This window comes from Dermacentor variabilis, chromosome 5 (assembly GCF_050947875.1).
Source record: "Dermacentor variabilis isolate Ectoservices chromosome 5, ASM5094787v1, whole genome shotgun sequence".
Taxonomy (NCBI): domain Eukaryota; kingdom Metazoa; phylum Arthropoda; class Arachnida; order Ixodida; family Ixodidae; genus Dermacentor; species Dermacentor variabilis.
The window spans coordinates 79,961,722-79,975,228 of NC_134572.1; the positions used below are offsets into that span (position 1 = coordinate 79,961,722).

At 48.1% G+C, this 13,507-nt stretch overlaps 1 protein-coding gene across 1 annotated transcript; it reads right to left on the reverse strand.

The window, feature by feature from the left end:
* Positions 1 to 10,528: 10,528 nt before the first annotated feature.
* On the reverse strand, positions 10,529 to 13,233 carry LOC142581913 (uncharacterized). The gene is made up of 6 exons (XM_075691358.1): positions 12,953 to 13,233; positions 12,688 to 12,870; positions 12,089 to 12,197; positions 11,759 to 11,876; positions 11,157 to 11,395; positions 10,529 to 10,761 (listed from the first exon to the last, which is right to left on the reverse strand). Coding segments are annotated over exons 2-6 (696 nt in total). The 5' UTR covers positions 12,690 to 12,870; positions 12,953 to 13,233; the 3' UTR covers positions 10,529 to 10,533.
* Positions 13,234 to 13,507: the final 274 nt, after the last annotated feature.

The following is a 13,507-nucleotide window of genomic DNA, read 5'->3' on the forward strand; positions in this document are numbered from 1 at the left end:
TTCGATGGTTGTCGTCTGACTCCTTTTAAGAGGCACGTGAACCATGACCACGTCATTCGGTGCTTTGTCGCTCGGTTTGAGAGCCATTATTTGTAGCAACAACATTAATACCCAGCAATGGTGCTTAACCAAAATGTGGTATACCTTCTAGGCCTTTCCATAAGTTTATCACAACTTGTTCGTCTGGTTTCTGCCTGTTCGTCTGTCAGGTTGTGTGGGACACACAAATTTCCGTTTCTAGGAATCACTGCCCGAGATCTGGTTCACACTGTAAGAGTTGAGGAGGACGTCGGCATGAAAAACTGGAGGTTTATTTACATTATTTACAGTGAGACGACCAAGAAATTAACAGTCATAGAGTCATTACGGGCCGGCAGCAACTCGGACGCTGCGGCCCGTGGCAAGAAGCTCGAAAGAGATGAATCAAGGAATGTTCTCTTGCTGCTCCCGGTGTCTGGCTTTTAAGCCCTTCGGTGTCTCGAAGTCACGTCACGTTCGGCCAATCGGCGAGCCCGCTCAGGTGACGCCATTTTCGGCCAATCGGCAAGCCCGCTCAGGTGTCGTCATTTTAGGCCAATGGTAGGAGCCCGTGCGATTGTGTCACACCCGGCGGAGAGGGTCGCTCCTTGGGCCCCGATTGTCCGAGGACTTACTTCTCTCTGCGGTATTGCCTTCCCGGCTTGCAATGCGCCGTCACAATAGGCGGATGGGGGCGAAGCTGCCATGTTAGATACGGGACCGTTTCCTGAGCCTACTTCGAGTTCACCAGACCACATCGAATTGCGCCACAGCTAATTAAGGTGCGCAGAAGCGCGTATACCACATTCCCGAGGCGCGGCACGTGCAAACGAGTTGGCGTCCCCCACCTCGTATGCCGCATCTGGAGCTATTCACTGCTTGACTCTTCCCGAACGTGTAGCGAGAGCCTGGCACTGTTCCAGGTAAAGTGGGTCCCGAAGCAAGACGGCTGTAATACACCGTGAAACCCTGGCAGCGTCGCCCCCTTCCGCCAATTTGTGACGTCGCTTGCAAGTAAGCAAGGTAATACCGCAGGGAGAAAGCCCTCGGACAAGTGGGGCCCAAGGAGCGACCCTCTCCGCCGGGTGTGACACAATCGCACGGGCGCCTACCATTGGCCGAAAATGACGAAACCTGAGCGGGCTCGCCGATTGGCCGAAAATATCGTCACCTGAGCGGGCTCGCCGGTTGCCGAACGTGACGTGTCTTCGAGACACCGAAGGGCTTAAAAGCCAGAGACCGGGAGCTGCAAGAGAGCATTCCTTGATTCATCTCTTTCGAGCTTCTTGCCACGGGTCGCACCGTCCGAGTTGCTGCCGGCACGTAATGACTCTATGACTGTTAATTTCTTTGTACGCTCACTGTAAATAATGTAAATAAACCTCCAGTTTTCATCTCAAAGTCCTCCTCAACTCTTACAGCCGGGGTTTCACGGTGCATTACAGCCATCTTGCTTCGGGACCCACTTTACCTGGAACAGTGCCAGGCTGTCTCTACGCTTTCGGGAAGAGTCAAGCAGTGAATAGCTCCAGATGCGGCATATGAGGTGGGGGACGCCAACTCGTTTGCACGTGCCGCGCCTCGGGCATGTGGTATACGCGCTTCTGCGCTCCTTAATTAGCTGCGGCGCGATTCGATGTGGTCTGGTGAACTCGAAGTAGGCTCAGGAAACGGTCCCGTATCTAACAACACACATCCCCGTTCAATTTCTAATCTTCTGATACCATGCGCATAGTATCGAGGCGATATTTATGCACGATACCTCACACGTTCCAGATATGCAGCAGTATGTACGGCTCACGGCTGACCGATTCTGGGATCGTTTTGTACCGAATTTCTGCCTTCTCGTAGGCTTTAGTGCACTGAAAGACACGGCTTCCCGGTAATTCTTCATCATGATATGCTCGCCTAACCATGTTCCATGTCTATCTAGGGATTTTCCCTAGCCTAACGCCTGACTTGACGTTAGCGCTCCACTCAGAATTCGTGCCCATTACGTCGCTGGTGTAACTTCCAAATGAATGCGATAACAAACCGAACAGCGGATTACTACAAGGAGCTCTGCCATCTAGTCGGTTTACACGAAAACCTTCGCAAGGCCGTGTCTACTCGGAGCACACAGAAAGCGACTCAACAACACCCGTTTCTTGAGTTTCAATGCGATTTAAAAAGAAAAATCGGCCCTTGAAATTTCCGGACAAAAGTTACACAAGAGTGAAAACCTCTTCTTGCAGTATGGCAACAATTTATTTCTTTTTTTACACGGATAGTGCAATCAGAATGGCGAAACGCTACTCCATTTTCGCGAGAATCTACTTTTCCGGAATCTCCTATACATAGTACAGTCGCCCGAACAGTTCCATGAACAGTTCCGTGAACTGTTACATGATTTGGCCTTGTGTGCGGCCCTCAATCCTACGATTCTTGCTGTGTGTACTTCCATATCGCGCAGTTTAACCCTCGCGCAGTATACAGAAAGCACAGAATGGGCTAAAAAAAGAAATAAAGTGTTCGTGCATAATGAGATCGTTACGGTAACTCGCAGGAGGGCGGCGAGTGCACAAATGATCACAGTTCTGTCTCAAAAATAGCCCCGTTCACTCTAAAGACGCGTGCACTTCCTACGGACGAAAAAGAATATCTCATAGTTTTATTTTACAGCCAAGCTGTTAATTCCGACTAAAAGCGGGTCGAAAACATTCTATACGTGTTTTCACGGTGTGCTGAAAGAACCAGATCACTCACTGAGTTGATATTTAGAGGAAACGGGGCGAATGTAAGGGGGGACGTACAGGCTAAACTTGAAGTGTGTGGTTTAGATAGGGGGCTAAATGAAATTTGCTAAACCCTCGTTTTTTTAGCTGCAGAAGCGTTACGTGAAACTTTTAAGCATTTTATCTTGTGTCCTGAGAGCACAAATATAGTAGAAATTCGCTACATTTCAGAAAAATGAGGGTCATGTTATAGGTGACGTGTATTGAAAGTTTGAAGTGTATAGGTTAAATGTGTGCTTTGAAAATATTAACTGAATACTCATTTACTGCCTTTTTTCGAACGTTATATGAGGTACTCCCGGCTTCGTCAGTGAAACTAGGCAAGGCGCGCTGTTCAAATTTCGATGAAATTAAGCATATTGTGAATTAGTTACATCCGTTGTAGCAAATTATTGATGAAAGCTATACGGTGCTTTACAGGTGTATCTCACGAACAAAGAATGCAAGTTTGCCCAATGTCTTGAAAGACGTCAACGTTCCCACAACGTTGACATTACAAGGGAATAGGAGGGGGCGGGGAGGGGGCACTTTATGGGTGACGTCTGGGTACAAGTTTAAACGGCATCCTTAATGCGGGCGTCGCAAAAAGTTATTTCAGCAAGTCCTCCTATTGGGTAGTGAAAATAGCGTAAATTTCAGCACGTCGCCTCCGAGATTGTCGCCTCCAATCTCGGAGGTGATTCCAAGAAGCCGTGCTAAATCTCAACGTTCTCGGTCGCGCGTCAGTTCCGGCGAGCGGTTGTGACGATGCTACATCTTTCTTTTGCTCTTTCGGTATCAAACCACCTATTTTGGGAAGCTTTTCATGACGCATCGACTCGCATTCCAAACGTAGGATGTTGCACCAAGGCTGATAATTATCTAGACTAGACTGCCTGAAACTATGTTTCTTACGTGGTCTGAAATTTCCTTACTGTTGGTAAAGCCCAGGAACGCGTAAGTATAAAAAGCTTTCGCATATTCATGCCTGCCCGATTATACTGAATAATAACAGTACAGTGGTTGTTCGAATCACTACATTTCCAAATCGAATATAAACAGTCGAAAGATAGGGATATCGAGTATCTAATTGAACACTGAATACATTTCTGCTTCTAGAAGCATAAAAATTACCACGTAGATGAAAGATGGTAATAGCAAAACTGAATTATTTCTTTATATACTCGTAAAGCTGTTTGGAAGTCTGTTCAGCAGCGTAGTTGGAATTATTGTCATATCCAGAAAAAAAAAACGTATATGCAGCAGCCGCCCTATACGCATTCTCGTCACATCGCAGATGGAGGCGGCTTAGCCGTTCGCGGAAAAGAAGACAATCCTCGACAAATGGGATACGGTGGATAAAAGCTAGTTCAGGAAAACTCAGTGGTCGGACGTGGCTCGCGTCAGTCGCAGCGACATCGGGCAGCTTAGTGTCTCCGACAACGAAGAGACCTCCACAGTCCGGATGACAGGTGTCTGCGACATATCGTGAGCGCTCGAACGAACAAAGAGAAGAATACCACGTCTTCAAAACTTCGTCACCCAAAGGTAAGTCCATGATTAACTCTATCGATCTTTCCTAAGACGGACTTTGCTGGCGATTCATTTTTTCTTATAATATGTCATTTGCACAATTATTGCAGCAGAAGGACGTCAAAAACAAGTAAAGTGTACTGAAGGCACTGGGCAGTGGGCATGGTGCTGGTGAAAGAGACGAAGATGACGAGAAGTGTTTCCTTCCCCATTTCGGTGTAGCGCCGACCTGTTTAAGCCTACCGCTACAACCTAGAACTAGTGCTGCTAGGCGAACACCCCCGTTGTATTTGGTGGAGGTGCTGGGTTTCTCTTCGACATCCTGGAACCCCGCAGTCGGACGCTACCACCAGTTATTGCAATGGATTAACCAGGACCGTCCCAGGCTGCTGCTACCGTTCCCCCGGCCATCGGCTGCTCTGGCGTCATCCGGCAGCGCGATCCGGCTATATTTAGCGGCACAGAAGACCACGGCGTGGAAAACTGGCTCGCCGAATACGACCATGTAAGCGCCTATAATAAGCGGGACGACCGCGCCAAGCTCACAAATGTAAGCTTTTGCTTGACTGACGTGGCAAACCAATAGTTCCGCAATCATGAAGTTGATTTTAGCACTTGGGGTGCGATCGGAGATGGTTGTTCGGCGCGTTCGTTCGGTTACCGGCGCGCGCGATTGGCCTACTCCGCGCCGACGTCGCCAGCCGCGGGGCGCGGCCACGTTTTTGGTGACGTCAAAATGACGACACGCTCCTGTCAATCATCCTCCCACCGAGCATTTCGTCTGCTAGGCGCCGAACCCAACGGGAGCTGGGAAGTTTGGAGCGATCATACGGCTTCGCACGGCGCGTCTGGTGGATTGGATTGGATCCAACAGCCGGCCTTCTCGGCTGCGGAATAGCACGTTTGAATCCAATCCATAGTTTAATTCGAGAAAATGGCGCTTCCGTTGGGAACTTAGGTTGTTGCGCTGGCGTTTCTAAAGGAAGGAGGAGAGCGGGTGGCGGTGCGAAACGCGTTTGAAGAAATGGCAGAAAGTGAATTCCGGCGTCGTTTTTGTTTCTCGAAACAAATAATTCGTTGGTTGTACAGAGAAATCGACAACATCATCGGTGCCAGCGAGCCACTGGAATGTTGTCGCTGCCTCTTGAAAAGTGCGCCACTCTTCCCGTCGTTTTTTTTTTCTTTTTTCTTCTCGCTGTGCGCGACACCACCTAGGGATGACACAAAGAACCTAATAGTTATAAATTGCAGTAGTCACACGTACTACTATTTGAAAACGTGTTTGGGCTTGAGAAGAAAAAATACATTTTTTTAGATAAAGATTTAATTCATTTGGAAGACGAGAAACATTTGGTTTTGTAGTATACTATTTGCAAGCAGACGACAAACGACGGAAGTAAACTTCCGGGGAGGTCACCGCTTCCTGATTGGCTGCTCTCTCCGCCCCGCTGTCACAAATTTTGCATACTGCAACTTTGTGACGTTGCAGCAACTGAACAGGGGCGCGATTTTGTAGGAATTCTATTACTTTTTCTATGCCTTTTGCCGCCATCACTGCGCAGCCATTGGTCGAAAATGACCGGGCCGCGCCCATTTTGTCTGTCAATCACGCGACGTCAGGAACCCGCAAAAAGTGTAATCGTCATCGTGACGTTGACGCACTGATTATGCGGAGCAAAAGGCACGGATTTTTGGCACGGCCAGAGGCAGGGTAGTTTCCGAAGGCATAAAAAAAATGGCCGCCCCTCTGATCGCTATGGCCGTGGCTCTTCGCCGTCGCCGACGTGAACAGGGAGAGCCAGACGACGCGTTTGACATGCCGGATGACCATTTTCGACGGCGTTTTCGCCTCTCGAAGGGAACGGTGCGGTTGTTGTGCGAGGAACTGGCGGGGGAACTAGAAGCTGAGCGAGCGACGGGACTGTCGGTGGAGCGGAAAGTGTTCTGTGCGCTGCGCTTCTTTGCTACCGGGAGCTTCCAAGCGTCCGTCGGGAGCGAGGAGACGATCCGTGTGTCGCAGTCGACGGTGAGCGAGTGCGTGCGACGTGTGGCAGAGGCTGTCGTGAACGCAGGGGCCCGCAACAAGTGGGTCCATTTTCCAAAGACAGCCGAGGAAAAGGCAGCCGTGAAGGAGGGTTTCCTTCGCCGCGGCGTTATCCCCGGCGTCATTGGATGCGTAGACGGCAGCCTCATAGCCATAATCGCGCCCAAGGGTGAGCGCAAGGCTGTGTTCATGTGCCGCAAGGGATACTACGCCCTCAACTGCATGTTCGTAAGTAAAACTAGCGTTTTCTGCGATCCTTTTTGAAAGTTACGTTGCTCTCGCCAACGGGCACTTTCTCTGGTTTACGTTTTACCTCAGATCTGCGACGCGGACATGAAAATCTTGGCCTTGGACCCTCTGCGACCGGGGTCGGACCACGACGCTTTCGTCTGGCGGACGACATGGTTGCGCCGGCGGTTCCAAGCGGGGCGCATCGTGAATGCCGGGGAATACCTCCTCGGTGAGAAAAAAAAAACTTTTTTTTTTTTTTTTTGGCGCAGTCACGCTTCAGCAGCGCAGAACGCCGTGTCCGCTCCAACCCAAACTTTTAACCAAACCACAAGAACATGAGTAAGTCCGGAGTAAAAAAAGAAAATTGAGACATTGACTGCCACCATTGGCAATGTTCGAAATGTTAAGTTACAAGCCCATTATGTGTCTGCGAGGAGCTGACGAAAGCAACACGTATTAGTGCTTACTGCACCCAGTGACTGCCAGAAGCAAGAAATGAACACACATTACTGCTACTACTGTCATTGATAGCACCAACAAGTGTTGATTTCTTGTTTGTGGCAGGCACCGAGTAGTGCACTTGTAAATTGGTTAAGAGTTTGTGTCGGTTATGGACATGCTCAACTCATGCTTTTACTTGGGACTTGCAACGCTGAAGTCTACCTTTGTTGAATGATGCTGTAGCTTTCCTCAGTTGACAACTTGCCTCTCGTCAGCAGAGTACTCAATGTACTATTTCCATCTTTGTGCAGGTGACAGTGGCTACCCCTTGGAGCCGTGGCTCCTGACCCCGGTTCCTGGCCATCCTCCAGTGCACACAGCCGAGGGGCAGTACAACACAGCACATGCCGCCATGCGTTCCGTAGTGGAGAGGTGCATTGGGCTCTTAAAGAGCCGTTTCCGCTGTCTTCAGCGATATCGCACCCTCCTCTACGAGCCGGAACGTGCAGCCAACATTGTCGCGGCATGTGCTGTGTTGCACAACCTTCGCCTTTCTGAAGGCGATGAATCAGGCGATGACAGCGATGACGACAGCAGCAGCGGCAGTAGTAGCGAGCTTGACAATAACGGCGACCCCATGCCACACAGTCTGCCCCGAAACACGGGCTCCAGAATGCACTACTTGAGAGGGCGGGCTGTTCGCGACAATGTCATTGGCATGTTTGGCACAACCCGTGCGCAGTACATGCGTTATCTGAGGAGTGTGCGGCGGCAGCTGCGACGTCAACAGCAGCGTCGGCATCGCTAGGTGCATGCACACAGTTTTAAGTAATTGCATTGTGCATTTCATGCTGTGAAATTGCAGATACATTTCCCGTGCTAAGTTGTAGTTGCTGTCTGCGTAATGCAAAGCATTCATGATTTGTTGAGAAATGTAAACTTGTTAAAAAAATTAAATTATGGGGTTTTACATGCCAAAACCACTTTCTGATTATGAGGCACATCGTAGTGGAGGGCTCCGGAAATTTCAACCACCTGGGGTTCTTTGACGTGCACCTAAATCTAAGTACACCGGTGTCTTCGCATTTCGCCCCCATCGAAATGCGGCCGCCGTGGCCGGGATTCGATCCCTCGTGCTCAGCAGCCTAACACCATAGCCACTGAGCAACCACGGTGGGTACATAAAAGTTGTGTAGTGAAGGGTTATGTAAAGCCTGCATTTATATTAAGTAAAGCAGTATCATTAGTGGTGACATATGAGACTGAAAGCAAGCTAAAAATAAGTGCATATTCAAAGTGTCTGCCACAATTTGCTTGTTGCTGCTGTCGTCATCTAGATGCATGTAGCCTGATTCTTACTCGTATCCCCTTACGCATTGATAGACATAAGCGCCTGTCTCCTCGCTTTCTACTAGCACAGAGAAGCTCACAGAAGCAAAGATGTACAGTGCACGTCACACCTCCCGCTCCATGGAACGTGCTGTTGCACGCGCAGCTTCTAGGTCCTCCACCATTTTGTCTCGCAACAACGGCAAAGTTCCTTTCGAGTGACGAAAATGCCGTCCAACTGGTCATCCGACATGTCAAACGCTGTGGCTCCCGCGAGCAGTTGATAGATTTCAACAAAGTGACCTCACTTGTATATAGCAGAACTCAGCAATGTTATACAGTAATATTTGTACAGTGCAAGCTAGCACTAGAAATGTGGTTGCGATGTCTAAATAAAAGCACTAGAGGAAAACTGCACCTTTCTGTATTTCAGCTTTCAACATACACTTGTTTATGTACACATCACATGCAACAGTCTCTACATTGAAGAAGTGTGAGTACTCAGTAGTAGAGACATTATGCAACATATCACAGACACGTTGGAATAAATATTGGATCACATTGTTCTTGCATCATAATATATCACAGGTAACGACATGCATCGTTTAAGAAAACTGTTGTACACTGCACAAGTACACAGTAATAACAACTGGCTTAAACTGCACCAGAAACAGAAATGAGCAGGTGCTTAAATCACACGCCAACCGAATATTTATCACAGCGAAATGTATAGGTACATCACTACATGTGAAAGGAACATGCTGTTGTGGCGCTCTGAAACTGAAAGAGCCATAGCACCATACTTTAATATTCAGTAAGACAAACTGCATAAATATTACACACAAATTGCACCACAAGGGCTAAAATACAATGTATCACAACCTGAAAGATTACTGAATGACAACAAAATGTTTGATAGTGAGACAGATGTGCAAGAAAAGAGACATTCCAGCTCAGTAGGTAGTGACACAAACAAATATGCAACAAACAAAAAATAAACATTACAAATGAAAAGAAGGAGCATAGGCAAGGAATTTTCATAACTTTTTTTTTCTTTTTTGCTGTGTATATTGGCAGGTTGCTTTCGACATTGTAGTAAGGCCTGAAACTTTCACCATTCGATGACAAGGATTAAATTGTAGAACAATTGCAGTGTGGCGTCGTGCTTAAATTGACATGACAATAACTAGGCACCTCAAAATTGCAGTGCCACAGTCGGAATGCCCGCACACACCAGGCCTACAGGCACTTTTGCAGGTGAGCCTGATGGTGTGCACGCTCTTATGGCTGAAGTAAACCTTGAAGAAAAAATTCATGCTGCAATGGCTATGCTACTTATGGTTCCATGAAAGGGTGACTTCAGCAATTAATCCTTTGCAAACTAGCAATATTTTCCCTTCATATCATTAATACATCAGCAAATTTGGAGATCGCAGGGAGAGGCCTTCGTCCTGCAATGGACATAAAACAATGATGATGATGATGATGATGATGATGATGATGATGATGATGATGATGATATGCAACGCACCGAGCAAAGCTAAAACTATATAATCTCGTCAATAATCATACAGTTACGCCCGGAATTATATTCCGCAACTCAATGACATTGCCTGCGTATATATACGCCTCCAACCTTAGGCAGTGATGCCAGTTAAATGTGAGATGAAGTGTAGGTGAGAGTTAAAGGGTCGTATCAAGAAAACTATACAATCACCAGCCCTGCGACTTTGCCAAGATGACTTGCGTTGTGTATATTACTCATGAATAAGAAATTTAGCAAAAGTGAAATTCAGCCAAGGAAACACGAGCAAGAAGACGCATGACTTTATTAATCCTTAGGGCTCTCACAGCGGTAACACCACTGTGAGATAAGCCAAAACGAAAAGTGACAATTACAAGAGTCAGGAAAGCACAGTGTAAATAGTGAAGATTATTAGTTTGGCAATGATGACAACTGCGAAACGATGTCAGGCGGTATTCGGCACTCTGTCGCTGTCTCACTTGCGCACGAGAGACAGCCTCTCGAGCAGTGCACTGAGGGAATGAAACGGGCGATTTGAGCGCGAGGCCTTTGGGAAACTTGGCGATATATGTAGATATACCCGTTTTAGCTCAAAACACTGCACTCACCAAATTTTAAGATAAGTTACAAATTCCTTGCCTATGCTACCTTTGCATCCTTTAATTATGTGGGTCCTGAGAGGGGGGAGGTGCTTGGCTGCCACCATGCCCCAGTGCAGCCAGCAGCAGCTGAAGCAGGCGCTCGTTGGTCTCGTGCGACCGACGCGCCACTTCGAGGCGCTGCCGCTGCACTTCCCGCATTCCCGCCACCTCCTCCCCGAGGTGCCGCAGGCTCTCCATGTGCGCCTCGTGGTGCTGCCGCAGGCTCTGCATGTGGGCCTCGTGGTGCTCTTAGTAAAGACGTGTAATTAGTTTAATTACAGAAGCTCAGTAACAAGGCCTTCGTGTGTTGCATTCATCCGCGTTTGCAGGCTATTGTCTTGTCATTGTATGTTCAAACACTGGAAATATCTTTCTGGCCCATCAAACTTGTGCCGTCGCATTCTATTAAGATGTGTTCCATTGCAATACCTGCTTCCTTGAACTCAACGCCACTTTTTTCTTTTTGCCACATAATTGCGTAGATATTTACACATGTTATATCACGCAAATGTGTACAAGATATCACCACAGGACTACACGTATACGTTATGCTTGTTCACTGATTAATATAATTTTTAGAGAGGTCATATGCTCATCAATTTCATACGCAGAAAAATATACATCTGTGGCCTTACACACACCTGCCGGTTTTGCTCCAGCAGTTGTTGGCGGAAGCGGGTGTCCTCTTGAACTCTCGCTTCCTCCAACTGGCTCTGGCGAACGTATGCGGCAGTAGCCGTCACCACAGCACCATCGAGTTCCTGCTGCCTGGGCTGTCTACGGGGTGCCCGTGGCTCTCGAGGGGTAGGCTGCGGCACCTGCGGGGTTGGCTGCGGCACCTGGGTGGTAGGCCGCAGCACCTGGGGGGTAGCCGGTGGCTCTTCATGCAAGGCAAAAGCAAAGACTGCTCATTCACTGTTATCCGACCTACACAGATTGATTGTCCTAACCAGTCACTTTGAAATGTCATTATAGCTGCATAGCTACAATAATGATACACAAAACAGGTAGTTAGAGCAAAAGATGCCACAGAAAGTTGCTGGTAGCAGTAACCTATAACATGCACAAGGAATCTCTATTACAACATCATGTCATTTGTAGTCTTGCATTTCTCCTCCATGAATAAGAGCTGGATGCTGGACACAGAGGTAATAACAGCACAGTGACGTACTTTACTTCATAGCAAGATCATGCAGCAACTGCAAACAACACTGCTACTACAAAAGCTAGGTCACTGCCTTACGTGTAAGGCCACTTGGCCCAGCAACAGCTGCAGGGCCCGACACCACGAAGGCAGTTGTCGCTGGTGGATGTCTGCGGGAACCGCTGGGCCCTGCAGCTTCCTCTGAACTTATGTCGTCCTGCAATCATAGTAGTGTTCAGACATTGCGAGCAGTGTGTGCAATGCGCATCATGTACACAAGTTGCTGCTCAGAGTACATAACCTATATTGTCACTTGCACAGAAAAAGGGCTTAAAAATTTTGCAATATTGTGTTACAATGTAATGCTGAAAATTTGTGAGGTCACAGCAGGTCACACAAACAACACTTTTTTAAATCTAATGTACGCACCTCGCTATCGGCGAAGTACTCAGGGGGGGAAACAAGGACCCCTCCTGTCCTCATAAGGACGTCGAGGACGCGGCCGTCGACGCCACCCACTTTGCCACCTCCAGTAGCCCTGCAAACACGGCAACAACGACAACGTGAAACGACGTTACTGTCAGCATCATTAGAAGCTCACCTCTTCTCGCTCGCGGCCCTGGCCGCTTCTTTTTTCGCTTTATGGGCCATCTTGGCCCAATGGTTGCGCCAACGGCTGGTGGTCTTTACGGCTGGCCCCTGTGCGTTAAGCACCGCCGCCACCTCCTCCCACAGTTCGTTTTTTCGAGCAGCAGTCATACATGGCGAGAACTCTGTAGAAGCTCTCGCCAGGTATGGGTGCTGCTCGATGAACTGCACGAGAATAGCCGCCTGCTCTTTCGACACCCGCGGCCCTTTTGCTGCCATTTTCTCTTTGTCAACGTGGGAATTTCAGCCGGCCCGCAGCACAGTAAGAAATTTAGAGGCAAACATTCTGTCTAAGCTAAGCGCCTGCATAAAGTGCTCACTACGACTCATTTCTGCCTTTTCATACCACTAATGTAAAAAAAGGTGAAGTCACTACTCACATTTAATGTTGTAGCAGCTTCTTTCTCGGAGCGTATCAGTGCAGGAAGTATTACCGATGCAGCGATAACTTTGACTATCGTTATGTCATGGCGGTACCCTATGGAAAATGCCTTGACAGTTCTCGATCCACTATGTTGCAATGTTTGACCTCGGGGGCTACGGATAATTCTTCTTGGCCCTTCCTAAATAAGAAATTATCACACGTCAGACATGCAGCGAAAACCACACGACAATGCAAGCACTACACGAGCAATAGTTACTCACCTTAATCAGTATCTGACGGGGGCGGGGCCGCAATTACGGGCACGCAAGGGGCTGTCAGCTGTTCAGACAGACACGCTAGGGGCTGTCAGCTGTTCACAGGTAAACAAAGGCTGCCATTTTGCGTGCGCTCAACGGCATGGATTGGATGCACATCCGACTACTATGTGGCTACGGCTTCAAAAATAGAGCACTTGCGTTTGCATTTCTTTGGACTGCGGCAGCTTTTGCGTTGTAATGTAACAAAATGAATTTGCTTTACGCAGCATGGAAGTCCGCTTTTATTAAGTGCCGTTTTACAAAACAATTTTTCTATACAGTCCCGGAAGAAGAGAAGAGAATACGAAAGAAACATCCGGCCAATGAAGGGAGCTTCTGATTGGACGATCCAAGAAACGTCGTGCCTACGTATACACAATTTCCAAAATCGATGACGTCACGCGAAAAGTCATTGGAATGAAAAAAGGCATTCCTACAAAATCGCACCCCAGAACGCGTATCGAACAAAATATCTCCGATCGCGCCCCTGGTCCGCTTTCACGACAACTTTGGCTGAGG

What these genes read in the sequence shown, in the direction of transcription:
- LOC142581913 (XM_075691358.1), bottom strand. An exon ending in TGGGCCAAGTGGCCTTACAC is followed by an intron (nt 11,396 to 11,758) that starts GTAAGGCAGTGA and finishes CCTTGCATGAAG; the next exon opens with AGCCACCGGCTACCCCCCAG. An exon ending in TGCTGGAGCAAAACCGGCAG is followed by an intron (nt 10,762 to 11,156) that starts GTGTGTGTAAGG and finishes CTTTACTAAGAG; the next exon opens with CACCACGAGGCCCACATGCA.